Below are 19,435 nucleotides of genomic sequence, written 5' to 3'. Positions count from 1 at the left end.
TTCCCCCCTGGTGGGTGTTACTGTTAACTCAGTCCCTTAATTCCCCGTTTCTCCTATCTCACTGTGCTTTCCAATGCAGATTTTTAATTTTCAGAGTTATTTTTGTGAGCTATATAGGCGCATAACATCTGACACAGTGATTCTTGCTATACAGTTAAATGTCTAGTGGAAAATCAGGCCTAATGGTAGCTGCTGTTCATTATGCAGCTGTGTAGTAGTATGGTAATGAAGATACTGTAAAGAAAGTGATTGTCAACAGAAGTTGTTCTCCATAGCACCTTTTAATCTATGTAAGATGATTGGACAGGATACTTTCCCAATGTCTAGAAGTAGTTTAAACATACTAATTTTTTTGCAGTTTTTGTTTTAATTTTTCAGCATTTTTGAACCCTCTGCTCCCATAATCAATTAAAAAATGTATGAGGTTGTTGACTCATTTCCTTTAAACATTTCTGCTCTCATTTGGTCTCACATAGACTGTACCTGTGCGGTGGTAGCTGTATTTAATTGAGCCAGGACCAAAAGCCTTGAGAATCCCTGTCCATAGACGACTAGCATTTCTTTTGTTCCTTGTGAGGCTGCAGAACTTCTCAGGTTGTGGGCTGTGGTCTTTATCTCTCACTGAATTAAAATTAAATGTTGCTCTTGCTTTGATTGCTTGCAAGACATTTCTCTCTACTCTGTGTCATCTCTTCTGCACCTTTGCCCTAGAGTTTGTTTGAATTTTAGTCTCTTGGGTAATACTTTTGGTATTGTGGGGCTTTTTTTTTTTCCTGTGATGTATGCACATCTGGTCCTACAGTTTTTAGTTTTGTCCACATATTCTGGAGTGATATTTGTAATGAATTTGCAGGTTGGCCCTTGCTGAGAATCCATCTTCTGGATTGTGCGATGGAGCTACAGTGCAATTAAATAACAGAATTTCTACCAAGGCCAGTGTATCCTGAAAGACAGGCGCGTCTGTCTGTCAAATAGGGGAAGAACATTCCTACTAAACATGCATGTACACTGTTCTCCTTATTTTCCTTTCCTGATGGTACTTAGGAAGTTTGAAGGTAATTTCTTCAGTGCTCATAGCAGGAGCTCTCCCTGTGTTATCTGCATGCTTATAGTGCCTGGCCAGTGGGGCTCTGTGGTAGCTCACATGTTAATAAGACAGACATGCAAAGTAGCATGAGTGAAGAGGTCAGGCAGTGCCTTTGGAAAAAGGTCCCATTTGGATTTCTCCTCCTTTCCTCACTACTCTGAGTATTTGCAATGAAGTAATGTAGATGTTGGCTGTTGTGGCCTGGCAAATTTGGCCTCTGTTAGTACAGTGGCATGTCCAAGCCTGTGGGTGAGTTATTTCTATAACTTTGTTTCTGAAGCTTCAGGAATTGTTTTTTTATTCCTGCTGGTGATTTTAAACAAGTGTGCCAACAGTGTGGTAATTTCATTCCTGCAAATTCCAGCACAGGCCTCCAGACTTCAAACACAAAATTATTCTTCCTCCCCTCAAATCCACCAAATCTCCCAAACCATACCAAACCTCAAATCCTCAAGCGGATTCTCAGTGTAGGAAGGCAGAGTTACTCATCAGTGGTGACTAAGTCCATCATGATACACACTTTATTCCCAGATTCCCCTATTTGGAGCTCTTGAAAAATGCTGTTTCTTTGGTGCACATCCCCAGTAGCGGGGATGATGACAGCTGAACAAGCTACGTATACACCCTTGCCTTCAATGGCCCTACCTAACTGCTGCCATAGTTTATTGAAAGAAAGTTGCCAACAGAGCATGGAACTTGCCTCACAGATCTTAGCCAGAGTTTGTTGGTGGTGCTGTCTCTCTGTTTGATAGAGAGATTTTGAAGACAACCTTCAAATTTGTCTAGACTGAATTTTCAAAACATTTAATGTTGTATTAAAACAAATAAGATAAAATACATGTAACAAATAAAATCAAAATAAATATATTAAATTTCAATTTAGTAATTCAGAATTTTTAGGAACGATGAGATCTTCCCAAACTTTGCAATGTAGAAAATGTGAGGATTTGGTGGATATGGTCCCCTAAATCAAGGAACATCTTGTCAGCATTTGACTGCTAGAGGAACTCAAATTTACTGTAGATTGAGCCCACTGCAGGACAGCTCATTTTGATTTGAACTTGTCTCGTTTGGTCTCAATAGCGCTTTGGTGCGTTTGTAGTCACTGTTTTGGAATACCAGACATGGTGCCATTTGATAAGTCGGCAAAGTAGGAACACAGTTTCTCAGCTTGTTAGAGCTATGGGTCCGTCTGTCAGCAAGCACAATAATGAATGTAGTTCATACGCTTTTGTAAGTGAGGCGACCACACTTGGTTATTTTTAGCTGTTTCTACAGTTTTTTTGCACTGTTGCTGTTGACTGTATTTTGAGCCAAAGGATTTTTTAGATCTTCAGTATTCAGAGCCAGAAATCATGTCCAAAGGCTCAGCAGCATTGGGCAGATCCTTCTTGATATATCTTATTCAGCATTTTGTTGAGGATGACCAACAGCCAGATCCTCAAAACTACTTTGGCAGGAACATGCCCAAATGTTTTTGTTTTCTAGGCCTTGAACTCTCTGCAGTCGTGCTCTCCCTTGGTCTGCAGAGCAGTTGTAGCAGGGAAGGTGGTGTGAAGATCTTCCTTAGATAGGTAGCTGCTTTGCTCTGTGCAAATTAATATGCAACCCTCTGCTTTTCAGTGTGAATTTTAGGAGAATTTTGGATATTTACATATTTACATATAAACAATTTATGTATGTTATTGTTTATATGTAAATTGTTTATATGTAAATATGAAATGTTCCATACCATACTGTTCTATGCCATTTGTGCCTTAGTTATGCGGCATGCTAACAGTTAATACTCTTGGTGGTGACTTTTTCCCCTTGAGGGTTCTGTATATGATTTTGTAAGTTTCATAGTCTGCAGCTGAAGAAAAAGAAATGTTTTGTAGGTGAGCTGAGCTGTCAGGGGGCTGAAGTTGATTCATACTAAGGAAAAGCTACTTGTGTAATATCACTGTATCTCAACACTGTTAAGTGAAGTGAGACCTTCCCATCAATATCCCGAATATGAGCCTTGTTTGAAGGAATATATTTGCTCCCTGCTGCTTGTTCACTTCACATTGCCTGTCACATGCAGTCCTTTCACTGTTGGGTTTTTTTTTTCCCACATAACTAATATGTACTGTTTATACTTCTAACTGTGTGTGTTGTCCCTGTGCAGTACATCATTAACAACAGGAATTTTTTTGTCAGCTGTTTTCCACTCATTTAGAGTCAGGGTCAGTAGTGAAAGTTGTTAGTTTGACAGAATGGACTGTTCTGTGCAGGAATAGGGCAGCTGGAGTGGCCAAGCCTGGAAACTTCCAGACTTTTTTCTTTCCCCCACAGACTTCTAGGTGACTTCAGCAACACGCTTATATTCAAATGTTCAGTTTACACCTTCCTGCAGGCTTATTTTGCATTGTCCACCTTACATCTCACATTTTAGATTGTAAACTGGTTAGGTGGTCAGGAGCTACATGTCAGCAGAAGGAAAACAAGTCTAGGCACGGTTTTTGGGTGCTAGTTCATTAAAAACAGTGGGAAAGAATATATTTGGTATCTCTTTATGGCTGGAAGATTTCTCTGAGGACAGGCAAGGGCTAGCTGTGGACTAGAAGAGGAATATTGGCCTTCATGAACTTACCCTGAATAAATCTCTTTGTTTTTATTATGACTTTTAGAGAGAGTTGCCTTGGGACTTGCTATTTTTTCAGTGCCATAAGTAGCACTTTCATGGGTGGCATCTATTTTAGATATCTTGGAGATGTTGCAAGGCCAATAGGATAATATAAAATCATATGATACTGTCCAAAGACTGCAGAAATGTTTGGCAATTTTTTTCTGGGTGGATTTTGGATCAGACTTTTAACAGATACAGTGTGTTACTATTGTCCACACCCCAGTCTTTGCATGGAATCTTATTTTTCAGTTGATGCCTTCTCATTCCAAATATTGCATTCCCTCCACGCTTTCTGTTACTGTTCCTCCATTTATCAGAAATAGGAATGATCAGTATGGTACTGGTTCTGTCCTGCATGGTCCCACACATCTCTGTATGAGGGGGTCAGAACGATCCTTGTTGGAGCATCTGGCGAAGGCCATGTTGCTTGAGTGGTGTGCTTCAGACTGCTGTCAAGAGGTTTCTGGGTGACTAGGTGACCCTCTGCCTTTTCAGTCAACATTGAATCAATGCTGTTACACGGTATGGTGCTTCAGGGCTGCATGTTAGAATCTTCTAATGATGTTAGCATCTACTTCATTAATGCATCTATAGTCATTAGCAGACCAGCTGCAATCTAACTAATAATTGCATTTTGTCTCTCCAACTTCCCCCTCAGAATAACAATCAGTCTGTGTTGGTTTTAATCGTTAGTTCCAGGGGGCATTAGGAATCATGCAAATATGATCTTGCTGCAGTGCTGAGACTTCTGCTGAGCTCAGGATCTGGCCACATGTGTGTTTGGTGAGACACTTGAGTGACCTATGGAATAAGAGTTGGAGCCTGGATTTTCTGACTGCTTAGCATGGTCTCAGTTGCAGAAGTGTCCGTCATTTCATGCATTCTTCATCAGGTTTTAGAACCCAGCCTTAGTTACCAATGATCATGGCACATCTTCCTTTTCAATTTCAAGATTTTCTGCTCAAGTTGTTTTATTTTTAAATTTCATTAATTCCATGAAAAGTTTAAGTGAATAGTCATCCAGCAATTTGCATGAATTAAATCATTTTCAAGTACTAATTAGAAAAAGTGTGAAGAGCACATTAAGTATTGAGGCAAAACATGATTTTGGTTTAAAAGAAGAAAAAACTCACAACTGCTAGCAGTTCAAAGCTTTATGGCCATTGGAAGGTTTTTGATTTTCTTATCTTGCTCTTTCCATGCTTTGGAAAAACAACAGATGCAATTTAGTTTATGCTTTTTTGTTCAGGTTGTATTTCTAAATTGAAGTAAACAATTGCATGACCAGAGTAAATAGAACTCCAATCTAAAAGCTACAATCAGAAGAATTGTGTAGCAGGATGCTAAAAATAAATGTGTTTGTTTAAATGGACTGTGAGGTGCTTCTTGTGTCTGAGAGTTTTGGAAATTTGATGCATCCTGGTCAGTGTATAGAGGGCCAATGTTTCCTGTTCAGAATAAAGGACCATATTCTGATGCCTTTCTGAATAGTAAGTCACAAAGTACCTCCCAGGTGGTTCTCTTGAAGCTAGTGGTGCTATTATTGAAATAAAGGTGGCATAACCAAATTTTCATTTTTTTCCAAGGGACTATTTGTAGATCTATGAAAATAAAAGGTACAACATAACTAGTGATTGTGTTGCTCTTGCCTTAACAAAAAATTCTTAAGTTTTTTAAGGGGTAAAAGAATCAGTTTTTAGGTACACTGACAGAGGTCAGCTACTCTACAGATTATTGCATAATTAAATCAGAAAAATGGTAATTTTCTATTTCTCTGAAACATGCAGTAGTGGCAAACTATTCTACAACTGAAGAAAAGACATCTTTATTGTAAATTGATCTGGCATGGACCAGGTCATTTAATTGTTATGTGCCGCATTCTTTCTATCCATGAAATGGTTTAAAAATTAACCTTTGTATAATGCTTAGCAAACTGCATCTGAATTAAATATTTTGAGAAAGTTAAGACCATTCCTTTTCCTTATTGCCATAGTGAAGCTTAAGACTTCCCTTGAGGAAACTGTTGGCCCAGCCCCCATCTTCACTTGTTTCCCAACATGTCTTTACTGCTCTCCAGTGGAAACCTTGGGAAAAATCTTATCCCTACTGAAGTCAGTAGAAATAGACTTTATTTACTTCACTGGGACAAAGATTTTGCTCTGGAGCAGAGCTTTTTTGGAAAAATTGAGAAATTAAGAAAGCTTGTAGCCACCAAGCCAAACACAAAAGCCATGAGATTTGTCTACAGCAATGTTTCTACATGCATTTATTCGTGATTTTTGTAAAAAAAAAAAAAAAAAAAAAAAAAAAAAAAAAATTATCAAGGTGGTGTTCCACAAGTCTGGAACACAAATCAGATATATTTAGTTTTCTGCTTTACATTTAGTGTTCCCGTGTAGTTTCTGCCTCAGAGAAGGTCTTATTTTCATTGAGACACTCGTGAGTTGCCTCATTGCCCTTTGAGCAAAAGTCTGATCCTGCAGCTAGCTCAGTAAGAGTCACAATTCAGACAGTGAGCTTTTAAATTTCTAGGAGCAATGACCTCGGTACAGCAGCTTGAAGTCTTTCAGGTAATAAATCTCACCGCCTCAGTTAGCTTCTTTTTGTTCAGAGACGCACTGGGCAGTGTATGTTTGGAGCACTTTCCTTACCATTGTGTCTGCGTAGCCTCAGGAGTAGTAATACATCTGTGTAAATAAGAAGTTTACCAACAGTATAAATTATGAAGTAGCTTCTTTTTTTGTGTATGTTGTTGAGAATACTGTTCTTACGGATCTTTTTCCTCCATTCTGTTTTTCCCTCAGCCTTTCATTATCCTAAGCTTAATGTGTCTCAGTTGATGAAATCTTCCTGGGTGAGAACAGGTACGTACAGTCTCTGTGAGTAAGAATGCAATTATTTTTGTTAGCAGGACAACTAGCCTACATAAATATCGATAGCTTAGGGGTGCTGCATTTTTATGAGGTAATAAAGTGCCTGAGCTGCATAAATTCTAAAACCAAAGGCCTAGTGACCTGGAATATCTGGGAAATGTAACTCCCGGGTCTAGAATGAACTACTGCAATTCCTTGGTAATGCACACAAAGTAGTTTTTGTCTATAAAGCAGTTCATTCTTAGTGAGACAACTTACACTGTCAGGCATAAAGTGTCTACTCTGCACGCTGTCAATATACCACAATGATTTTTAGGTTTTTATTTTAAGTGAAAATTAAAATTTTATTTTTGTGGCACTTTCTACTAAAACATGCCAGGAATAAAACAGAATGAAAATAGATACATTCCAAGTACATGAAAGAGTTTCATCATGTTTCATCGATCTCTTCTGATTCATTCACAGCAGATCCCTCCCACCCAAGTCTTCTGGATGTTTTAGTCTATAATTCACAGATATGGTTGAGCTGTCACGTTTAGATTCTCAAAGGCTGTTGAGGTTGCCTGCACACTGTAGGTCCTACCTGCTTCTTTTAAGCAGAAAGCCTGAATACTGACCAGGCTGTGCCTACCAAACTTGCTGTTAGGGTGCAGATGCCCCGCTGGATACACTTTTGTCTTCCCACAACTTCACCACCTGTAGTTCACCAGTTGTATAGAGTTACTCTTTTTTCAGGTATCCCTGTCTCCTCTCACCAGTGACCCAGTTTACTTTTTAAGCAGGAAACCAAGTTGCAGCTTAATTTCTGAAGCCCACACAGTTTGTTTTAGAGAAGAAAAATGAAGAATTTCAAATCATGTTCAGTAACATGAGGGAAGCTACATATGTGTATCCCATGTCCAATGTCATCCTTACTTAGAGTTTTATGTTGGCTTTTTTGGTCACACCCCCCCCCCCCCCCGCTCAGCCTTAGGTTTGCTTTGTCTGGTGTTGCTGGAAGTCCCCTTAGATCCTGCAGTAAGAAGAGGGTTCTTCCAGCTCAAAAATCATATCCCTTTGGGTTTTTCTAAACTTTGTGACTGTAAGATTTTGAAAGCCAATTGCAGCACCTTTTTTGCTGTAGAGGAATTTTTTGTAATCCCAGTTCTTGCAGGCAGCCTGGGAAGAGCTAGTAGACTTTGGCTGGGTCAGTTCTTTCAGTCTGTATGTTGTGTTATAAGGGTAATGAATCATGACACAGGAAAATGATAGAATTTATGCACGTAAAGGTTTTTAATATTAGGTTACCCAGATATATGTGCATGTATCCCAGTAGTCATAAAACGTTGGGATATGCAGGGTTCTCTGTAGCTGCCCCTCTCAGTTGTAGAATACAGTTCATGCTATTAAGCATAATTCATTGATACTGAAATTCAATACACAGGCAAGAACGATCTTCCGCTTGCTGTATATAATAGCCTTAGGCCACTGTCTACTTATTTTGCTATTTAATTCTGAGATACTTAGTCTATGATTGAATTTAGAAGACAGATGCTGTTGATCTCTGAGAAATCATGAAAATGTTTCCTTTTTCTGACGTCTGCAGTGAAAATTTTTAAATGGAAAAAGTGGTGTTAATATTTTTGTTTTAAAAATTAAAAAAAATTAAAATTATATTTAATTGATTTTATCTAATTGGATGGCTTTTTATTAAGCATCACACTTAAAAAAAAAAAAAACATGAAAACACTTCCTGAAAAAGGGACTTTTAAAAAATATAAACCATTTTAGTGGAGAGGCGCAGTAATGAAAACTGAATTATTTTACTGCAGTCAGCGGTGAGTTTGTTTACTATCCTTTAGGGTTGTTTAATTAGGTCATTTGAATGACTATCGCTTCATTCACTTTTCTTTTACTGGATGCCATCTTGTTAGTAAAGGTCCACACTTTTTTCGTGTTTCCTATGTGTTCTTCCTCAGGGGTTCCTCTCAGCATTAGCTGCCCCAGTGACCCGGAGTACCTGAGGTTGGGAAGTGAAGTGGGCAGGGCTACTAACCAGGTTTTTTGTGCTATGATTAGCATGCTTGTTAACCTTTGTCTTACCTAGGGCAAGTGCACTTGGAATACACAGCTTCATTCATGTGCTATTGTTTTACTTTTTCTCATTGAGTCTGAACCCTTGCCCTGCCCATCTCCACCTCTGTATCACTTCTGAACACAACATTTTGACTGAAAGTAGTTACAGCAGACAGTTTAGACTGAATTTTCTCTTTTATTTGTTTTAAACAATTAATTGAATGCTCGTAAGTTTATGGGTTTTTTTAGAATTGAAATTGTTTTTTCAATATCCTGGGTCTGTCTAGCCTGGTTGAGATTCCAAAATGCCCTCTGCCCTAGTTTGTTTATTTACTTATTTATTTATTTTAACCTTTTCCCACCCAATGTCTTCCTTTCCAACATGTAATCTCCAGCTGAACTGGGCAGTATTCCCATATGAATACAGCTGCTCTTGAATTGTCCATGAGCTGTCACAGAGTGACTCAAAGCTTGTAATTGAAGTTGCATAAAAGACACTGAAAAGTTTTACTAATTAATTTGTGTTCTTGGGTTACTTTCTCTGCAATGTAGTTCTCTTGGGTGTCATCGACCAGCGAATTCAGGAGGAAGTGTTTCAGGCTGAGATGGAACGGAAACTAGCTCACCTGTTAAACGAGGCTTTGGTCAAAGGGCGGATATGGAGACGAGCCAGTTTTGCAGGCAGCAACATTGTGCAGGTATTAAGAGCTCAAAGTCAGAGGAAGAAATGAAGGGTAATAAATTATTGAATAAGTTAATATCGTCTAGATTTTGAGTTGAGAAAGATAACTCAAAAGCATGTGTCACGTTTAGCTAGTTGATGATGCTTGTGTTTTGCACCTAAAATATGGTTCTTTTGGATGCCTTGTCTTTTAAGCTAAACATAACAAATGGAAAAAACTGAGTATTTTAAGTAGCTACTAAAAATTCTGATGACTTCTTAAAAATTATATTGAAAATTATTTTACCAATATCCTATTTTAAAAACTTACTGTCTTGTCTGACTTACAATGAGGTGCCTGGCAAAAGGAGACAGGATGGTCATCTGAGTCAAAAAAGTACTTTGCTGGAACAGCTACTTCACAGCTCTCTGTGGTGTTTTGGTGGTGGCATAGAAATATGAAATAGAATCATGTGCAGCTTGATGCAGCAGTAGAGTAGTATATTCTACCCTTTAACTGCCCATTTGTCACAGTACTCCTGGTTGCAGGAATGGCTTTCAAGTAATGGATGATTAATCATGTCAAATTTTGCACACATGGCAGCTTCTGCTATCTGGATTCCAGTGCTGCTTTGTAGTTTTGTCACAGGTGGAATTATTCACATAATGTCCAGGAAGACTTGGATATTTAATTTTAAGTTTTAAATTCTCACATGTGTTCTTTCTAATTAAATTAATCTTTCTTTAAATTCTCACGTGTTGTCGGTTCAACAAACTGAAAGCCAAAATACTTTTTAATGGGTCATCTTCTTAAAAATTACTTTTTCCAGCTAATTCATCGACACTTGGTTTACCTCACAGATGCCCTTCTAGTAGTTCAGACCTATTATCTTTATTTAATTTAATCCTACAGTTTTTGCTACCACTTAAATTTCCAGATGTTGGGATTTTCTTACTTTTGTTTTCCTGTCTCAGAAGCATCTGTTTCAGTAATAGAGATTTTATTTTATTTTTCTTTTGTGCAGCTTTGAATTGCTGTAAATAGATGTCTGCTTCAGATCTTCTATTCCCAACATCTCTTATTGCACTTTGTTCTTTATGCCTCAGTCCTCCCTTTGCATATAAATTAAACAAGTATTCCTTATGTTGCTAGCAAAGATACCACAACCTATAAAATGTGTATGTGTAGATTACGGTTTTATGATTTTACATAATAAAGCTCAGGTAATTTATTTTTGCACACACAAAATTACAAGCAGGTCCTTTCTAGCTAAAGAACAGCATTTCAGAAAGTGAAAATACAGCATTTTTCTTATGACCTTCTATTACTTACTGGGACATAAGATGAGGTCTACAGCTCATGTTCCAAACAGCAGTGCTGCTCATTTATGCCACTTAATTAGTGCAAAGAGTCTGCAAACTGCTGTCTTTGGGCAATGGAGGATTCTCTTAGTTACGGTCAACACATCATACCATCCCATGTAAGACAGGGCTTCTCCAGGTGCTCACAGCTGATGCTGTCAGATAGGGTTGGCACTGTAATAAAGGAGATGTGGAAGAAGGAAGGCTGAAGAGATACCTTGCTGCTAGGTGTCTGTGATAGGTGTCCTGCTTTCCTGCATGAGAATGGTAGGTACCATCAGGTACTATAGCTTCTTGGTAGCTTGCTTTGGCAGGATGTTCAGGTGTGTGGTAGGTGAGCTTAGAGGCTATTGTGTGCAGCTGGAGTGATGCACCTGGTAGCAAGCTCCCGAGTGGAGGACAATTTCTTTCAAGGATGCTCCCCTGTCAGTTGAGGATCTGGTCCATAGTCATTTGCAATAAACCTTTTAGTTTTACTGCTGCTAATTCTATTCCCCATAGCCAAGTTTATAAGCTGTGTTTCAAGTGTGTTGTATATATGCATCTGTTTGTGTCTTCAGGGAGAGCTATTAATGTTCTTTGTGCTTTATATTCAGATTTTCCCATATATATTTCTTGCACACAAACCAGTGACTGCTATGATAGTAGGCCACAATGAAGTGAAAACAAGAACAGAATCTGCCAGCAGCACCAAAGTGTTGAATACTTTTATTAACAGGACATGCATATATCCACGAAAGAGTAGACACACGTTTCACTTGTGTTGAGCCCCTATAGACCAGAGTTTTTCCTGAGGTGAAAGATATTTATAGTGTATTGAAATGTGACATTTCTAAGCTCTGTGGAAAATCAGGACTGTGTGTCAGAAGGTGAAGCAATTAGTTGCGAATGTTACTGCAGGCATATTAGTTTCCTTTCACATACTAAGAAAATAGAAGTGATACCTTGTGAGGTTTAGATTTCATTTCTAAAGGCATGTGTTAGGATCTAAGAATGTTAAAAATTGCTCTTTAAATCTAGACACTTTGAATAAGAGCTTTGGACTACCTAGAGTGCCCAAGTAGCATGTTTTCCCCTCCCATTTGCTTCTCTGTGCTGTTAACAGGTGGCACTCCATGATAAAAAAAAGAAAAAAGCCTATAACCATTACATACAAAAAACCTCTGAAGCCTCACACCTGACTGTTATACATGAGATAGTTCCATTGATTTTTGTGTGATGCTCATATTAATGTTTCACGGAGCAAGTCATATATATTTTTAGTATGTATCTGCTGTTGCTGCAAATTTGAAGGCACATGTTTAACATGGTTTGCATTGCATCTGCAGAGGCTAGCCCCATGCTATATTTTGTCAATAATTTACCCTAATAACTCAATTCTCTTTTTTTTTTTTTTTGAGGAATTAAATGGCTTAATTGTAGTTTAAAAATACACTAGAAGCTAATACAAAAATAATTAATTTTCCTTCATTTCAGCATGCTTGATCTTCTGAACCTAATAGAAAGCAAAAAGGTGATCCTACTAAGTGATGAAAAGAATGATGTTCTGATTTAAAGAGCACGTTAAGCGACACTGTAGTTGTAACGTGTGTGAGGAAGTAGTAGCTATGAGGGGACATAATGACTGAACTGAGCTTTTCATTCAGGCAGAGGTTCATTCTCTTGGTTTTCTACCGACAGCTTATGTGTCTCTCCCAAGTGTGTAAGCTGAGTAAAGGCCCAGTCTTGCTGGGAGTTTTTAGGTTTTTAAATAGAGCCTCTGGGGACTGCTGCTGCTTCACCTTTTCCTCAGAGGCATTTCGCCCCTTCGACAGCCACCCTGGGCAGAGACTGGCCCCTCTGTCAGGTTGCCCGCAGCCTGTTCCTGCCTCTTGGCAAGCCGGTTTCTTGGCTGGCCAAGCCTCTGCAAGCCAGCAATTTCGTTAGCATTGCCTTCAGCACCCTGGCCCTCTCAGTTCACTTACGCGTCTCCCCAGCTCAGTGCAAGGAGGGTCTGCCACAGCGGGTAAGTGTTTGGTGCTATGACAGCAAGCGCTGCCCTGTCCAGCCCCAGCTGGAGCACTTCAGGAGGAAGCTGGCTGCCCGTAAGCGGCACCGCCATTTCCCGTCCTGACAGGTTCCTGTGAGAGCTTTCTCAGACCCAGGGCAGGTTATGTGTGATGCCTGTTTCACATGTGCTTTATGTTGCATTGTCTACTGAACCGTTCAGACCACAATACAGCTTGATTTAATTGCCTGGACACTAAAATCCTACTTTTAATAAGGCAGAAAGCAGAATCTTTTTTGATTATTTTTTTTACCTAGGGGATGAACATAGTGAAAAAAGGAAAATAATCCTCGTACATGCGTTTTGGAGATTGTGTGTGTGTGTTTGCTTGTTTCTCAGTAATGCTCATGCCTTTGAAACCCTGAACCAGTTCACCCAGGGATGCCTTCCTCCTGACGGGGCTGCTGACTGGGACATCCCACTGGCTGAGTGACACTCTGCAAATGCCTTGCGAGCTTGCCCACCACCTGGATTTCCCCACTTTAAATTATGAACTAGATTTGGTTACCAAGGCAACTCTGTTCACTGACCTATGATATTCTCTTGAAAACACTTTTTAAATGGAATTTACTGACACCTGAACACAGTTAAGCCTTTACTCTATGGAGGTTAAATGCACATCTAGTATCAACAAAGATGGTAACATTTATGTACACAGAAGTTGAATTAGTCTTTTTTTTCTTTCATTTTCCACCTCCCATGTATTGAAATTTTTGTATCTCCTCCCTCCCTATTTCATCCCTCACTGCCAAATTATAAATGTAAAATGCTTAAATGCTTCCTTACATATGGGCTGCTTTGCTGGATGCCTGGAAAATACCATTTCTGCCTCTGCTTGCATTCTTAGCACTCTCAAGGATATAGACACCTCTGTAAAATATGAGACAAAACCAATCTGAAGCTGCACAGAGAGTATAATTTGGAGCAAAATGGCACAAAACGTAGTATACAGAAACTGTATAAAAAATGGGCACAGTGGCTGTGTACCTCAATTTTATAAACAGACTTAAAAACAGTTCAGATCCAGTGTGCCATTTTCTGTGTTGCAGCAAACTCAGAGGTTAGTTTAAAAAAAAAAAAAAAAGTTTTTTTAGTGAATTAGTGTGACAGGGATGAAAACTGAGGTACTGATACTGTCACAGTTCCTGTGTTTATGTAGAAGTCTAGTTGTCTCGTCATCACCTCCAGAATACCCTGCTCAGCCATCAGCTTTCCCAGAATAGAAATCCATAACCATCTCCCCTTGGATTTGAAATTTTTTCTGCAGCTTCCCTCAGTATGGTGTGAGCAATCATAAAATACTGTGTATTCAGAACAAATTATTTCAGAGAAAACTTACCTTAAAATAGTGAGCTTAGTTCATCAACACCAGCCTGCACCTCCACCCTCCACTGAATTTCTTCATGCTCGTTCCCATGTTCTCTATACTGTGCCAAAATACCTCCAACTGCTTCTTCCTATCTCCACTCTGACTGTTCTCACCCATCCCTGTTCCTCAGCATAGGGAGCCATACACTGTTGTTTTTAATTGTGTTAAAAATAGCATTGTTTCAGTTGTTGCAGCTTGCACTGGAATCTGTCCTCCTTCCTCTCTGCCCTTTCTGAAGGCAGCTGTGGAGAAGTTCCTTTTTTAACCCATTCAGCCAGCTTCTGACTGTTACACTGTGTATATAACACACATATAATTACAGTACTTCTTGGATACTTCACAACACCGTAAAATATATGTCAGTTCTATTTAAGAATCTTCTAAATTTCTCTGATTCTGTAGCTTTGCTATACACAGAGAGGTTTCATAAAATTAAACGACAAACCCATTGACTTTCAGTCCCATGTGGCCTTTCAACTCCCTCACTCTCCATGTGAGTTAAGTGCTACTTAGGAAGGGTTGATCTGTGCTGAAAGCAGATGCCAGTCCATACACCCTGCTGCTCTGTGCACTGAGGCCAGGCTGTGGTGAAGGCAGCCCCACTGAAGCAGAAATACAAAGCTGTGGACATTTGTTAACTAATGATATGTCTGGGTTCCGTGAAACCAGATTCAGCCTTACAGCTGCTGAATATGTGTGTTGAAACCTTATTTATTGATATGCTTTTGTTACCTTCAGTCAGGGATTGGTTGCCCCTTAGCTGGTAGAAGAGTGAATGGCATTCAGGATGAGAAGCGGCATTGGTTAACAGGTCCTGTTAGCAGGTCTTGTTGCGTTTCAGAAATTTGCACATTTTTCTGCTCTATTTGTAGATGTTCTGTTTCTTACATCAAGACTGACACTGAACATTTTTCTTTGCTTTCAGTTGATTTGGCCTAGAAGACTTTCATGACAATTGTGCTTTCTCTTTTTTCCTTTCTTTTTTCTTTTTTTAATTTTATTTTTTATTATATACCTTGCTGTTACCACTCCTGGGAAATGCTTTTTTAGGACATGTTGAGTTGATGTCCCCAAAGACCAGAACATCATCCCTGTTGAGCTAGAACATTGCACTGCTTTCCTTCAACATGATTGTTTTGTTGGAAACTAGGAAAGAAAACAACATAAAGCTTTGCTTTTGTAAGCCTCAGACATGCAAACATTTGTGTGTTTGCTTTACTTTAAGCCTATGGCCAGTGTTTAAGATTTTAATTTATTAAATAAGTACTTCAAAGTAAAGGATAATTCTGAAGGAAGCAAAATATATTGCTCTATTTGTGGCAATTCCTTCCAGAGCTCTTCAAACTCTCTTTTACATGATAGAATACCGCCTACTATTTGTTTGGCCTAATTCTAGGTTGAGCTCACCATTACATGTAAATGGTTAAACAGAGGAGAGTTGTTATATATAAGATTTAATTTTACAGGAATTCAAAATTGTTATGTGATTCTCATATGCAATGTAGATGTTTGGTGGTTAGAGAGTATCTACAGGGCTTCCTCATAGCATGCATTCTTTTGATTATTAACGTCTTTAGAAGTAGGTAGTAAGAATTGCTTCCCACAATGTCAAATACATTCCTTCCTGAAGAAAGGTGGATGCCAGGGGGAGCTGTTCTGAGGGTGATGTGATGTGCAGGTGCTTTTGTTGAGGAAGAGCAAACAGTTCTATTTGAAGCTAACAGAATATTTGCCTGTGTAGCTGCTTAACATTTGGAAAAACTGGAACAAAGAGGTGTGTGTTATGAATAACAAAGCAAAGTAGGTATTTAGAGAAGGGAAAAGTGCAATCACACTAATCTCTTCAGTAGCTCCTACTAAGCGACAAATGCTAAAGGCAGTAGAGGCTTCCAGGGTGGCATGGTGTTGGCATCTTTAGAGTGAAAGCAGTTCTCTTACTTCAATACTGGATCTGTACGTTGTCATGAAACAAATTTAAAAAAAAAGGAAACTTCAGGTTTGCCATAAAAATGTATTATACAAGGGATCGCTTCCCTGGAAACTTTCCTTTCAGTTACCAAACAGATATTTCTGTAAATTTCCGAGGATCCTGGAGCACTTGAGTAGTGCTTGTGTAATTAGATACCCATGTATTATTCCAGCAATGTTGTCTTCTCCTCGAAGACTTCCACTCAGAATCTTTTGTGTAAGTATTAGGTGAAAATATCGTGAATTGTAGTTTGGAAGCAAATTATTATTACTGAATTTTAGCTCTGTGTATCTACGTTTGCCCAACGTTGACTTAAGCTCTTCTCAGATGAAATAGCCTGTGTGTATGTTGCCTTTGCTGCATAGAGTATTTTGGAGCACTACGCACAGCACGTCTTCCCATCAGACTTCTCTGGATAATGACAATTTCCAAACTGTACCAGTTCACAGCAGTTACATGGTTAGTACAATATCATATTCTTTGGTGTAACAGATAGAGGGATTTTCTTTAACAGCAATTGTATTTCTACATCATAATACAAGGTGGAATCTTTTTTATGCAATAGGGGTTGCACACAGTGACAATTAAGACAGATACTGATGCCATCTTGGCAAAGCTGTTCCAAATGTGTCTTTTTAGATAAGTGTCTTTTTAGATAAGTGTCCTTAAGGTCCAGGCCCCGTGAAGGGAAGGGGGAGAGAGGGTAAGGACTGAAAGACCAAATGTATGGGAGCCCCAAATAAATACAACTCAAAATGTAAAAGCTTTCCAACTTCTTTTCAGATTGTGAACGTGTCACGGTTAGTTGGTGTTGATAACCCCGTGGAGCTGATCTATTTTGTGGAGGACCAAGATGGAGAGAGACTCAGTGCTTTGAAGTGCTCAGACCTGATGAATAGAGTTGATATCCAGCGGGCTGCAATCATCCTTGGATACCGCATTGAAGGCACCGTTGCACAGCGTAAGCCCTATCAAATCCACACTGATGCCAGCAATGAGTAACAGGAAGGGTGACACTAGCTTTGGAGATTATGGCACTGCACAGTGCCCACTGTTGCAGTGTTTTGTTCTTGGGATGCTGCAATTTTGACACTCCTGAGGAAATAAATTTTAGCAGTCTTGCAGTGAGCTATGTGGTGTTGCTTTGCTTCTTGAAGACTCTGCTGAGCTTGGAATTGCAACAGGGTCCTTAAGTGCAAGCCTCATTGCATTCACTTTAGTGCTTGTGCTAGAAAAATACTGTGCTAACTGGGTACCTTCTTGCCATTTTCATCTCTTTCTGCTAGTCCAATATTTCTTTACAGTTTATCTTGCCCAGGAGCTTGCACAAAACCCACGATTGTGGGATGGGAGGGCGTCAGTGTGAAATGGGTGTTTCCTTTAGCTGAGTAATGGCAGTGAAGTTTAACACAAGTCACTATTTTTTGTTTGTCTGAATTATCGTTTCTGTGAGTAAAAGATGTAGGCTAATGCTAATTGGGGCATTTTGAAGGGTATAAGCAAAAAGAAACAGTTTATTTCCTCCATTGAATATGATTGACCTTATTTGTTTGTCCATCAGTAATATATAAGTAATGTGATCTTTTAATAAAGATAATATAAAAGTAATGTGATCTTTTACTAGATACACATCAGAATAAATATGACAGGTCATATAAAGTCATATAATGACTTTATTCAGGAAGCTTGGTATATAAATAATTTGCAGTAAGGAGCGAGACAGAAGACCTACTCAAAATTCCATGTTATGATGAGGAAAAACTTGAAAGTATTTTACAACAGTAACAGGCGTGTATATGATCTGCAGAATACCTCATTGATATGAATGCTTAATTACCTTTTGTGTTTTCTGTGCAATATGGAGGCATGAGTTACATTGTACCACAGGGTATTTTGCCAATAGAACAAGCATGTGTCTGATTTTTAGAATTCTCTGCAGAAAGAAAAGAAAGAAAATAGTAATAATTGCACCATCTGGATGTGTTTCTAAATTTTGTCCCTTATTAAAACGGTGGTTTCAAGATAGGTCAGTAGCTCATATACATCTCCTTAATATCTGTTAATGGACTGTAATATTGGTTTGACAGCAATGCAAAAAGTTGCAAGAATAAATTCCCTTTACAAAAATGGTAAGCGTTGAACAAACTTTGTGAAGTGTATATAGCTTACTCTGCATGTTGAAACTTGTTATCTTTGACATGTCATTAGAAAGTTCTTTTAAGAGGCATAGAATCATAGAAAATTTTTAAATGTTTCTTCCTATTGGAAGAAACTAGACAAAAAAAAGGTTATTTTTATAACAAAATGTAATGTCATAAATGAGCTGTCAGATGTATAAAATATAAGATTTATAATATGTTCCTTTAATCTCTAGGTTCTTCATTAAAATGTTTATTAATAAAATGATATGTAAAAATAAGATTGCATAGAAATATTCTTTTTAACTAGAAATGTATTACTGCTGTGGTTTTTAGTCCCACATATAACCACTATGCAAAATAGAGCAAATGACAGTTTTGTTGATTCTTCCAGTTCACTTTTTACAAGCATGACTGGTTTCATTACACTTTCCAGTAGTTTTGTCTTCTGTTTGGGGCTAAAGAATCTCTCACACTGACAATGAAAGAGAAAGGAAAAAAAGTAATAAAAAATGTGGAACTATACACCTTGGGCAGGAGGGTCTTACTGATTTCAAATTGACTGTGATTATTGATGGGGAAGGTAACAAAATATATAATGTATAACTGGAGAGAAGAGGCAGCTGATAATACTGCTTAAAGCAGGAAACAGGCAATAATGTTTTAAAGTCCTTCTCACCTTTTTTAGTGGTAAGTCATTTTTCTGGACCCATTTCACTGTCGGCTCAGTTTTGGGTTACAGAATGATGTGGTAGAAGTGTATTTTCATCAGTATTTTAAGCACAGGTCTTCAGAAGGTAGGCCAGGAAAATTGATCACCTGCCCCACGCTTCCTGAGCATGACATACGTTAACTTATAAGTGGTATGACATTTCCTGTGATGTGCAGCTGGTTTCTGATAAATTCCCTAACTAGCATTTACAAGAACATAAAAATACATAACCTTGAAGTGTCCTCAGTTTAAAATACATAACCACATAATACTGCTGTCTTCCTTTTAACTTCACAGCTGTGGAGAAGCTGAAAGAGTCCACCTCAGAGTCACAGAATAGCAACCTATGGATTATTGTTGGTGTGGCAGTCCCAGTTGCTGTGGTGCTCCTGATCGTTATTATTTTATACTGGAAACTTTGTCGAACAGACAAACTGGAGTTTCAGCCAGACACAATGAGCAACATTCAGCAGCGACAGAAGGTAAAAGGGGAAGCTGTGCTGAGAGGAGCT

The 19,435-nt window shown here is 38.6% G+C and overlaps 1 protein-coding gene across 1 annotated transcript in view; it reads left to right on the top strand.

Annotated features, from left to right (window-relative positions):
- Window positions 1–19,435, top strand: part of KIAA1549 (KIAA1549 ortholog) — a 152,298-nt gene that overhangs the window by 88,275 nt on the left and 44,588 nt on the right. The window contains exons 7-10 of the mRNA XM_050907580.1: window positions 6,542–6,601; window positions 9,218–9,363; window positions 16,857–17,034; window positions 19,221–19,405. Of these exons, the coding sequence (XP_050763537.1) occupies window positions 6,542–6,601; window positions 9,218–9,363; window positions 16,857–17,034; window positions 19,221–19,405 (569 nt within the window). The remainder of the gene's footprint in view (window positions 1–6,541; window positions 6,602–9,217; window positions 9,364–16,856; window positions 17,035–19,220; window positions 19,406–19,435) is intronic.

This window comes from Gymnogyps californianus, chromosome 1, assembly GCF_018139145.2.
Source record: "Gymnogyps californianus isolate 813 chromosome 1, ASM1813914v2, whole genome shotgun sequence".
Lineage (NCBI taxonomy): Eukaryota > Metazoa > Chordata > Aves > Accipitriformes > Cathartidae > Gymnogyps > Gymnogyps californianus.
Note: the sequence above shows the minus strand (reverse complement) of the source record. Positions and strands in the feature narration are given on the sequence as shown.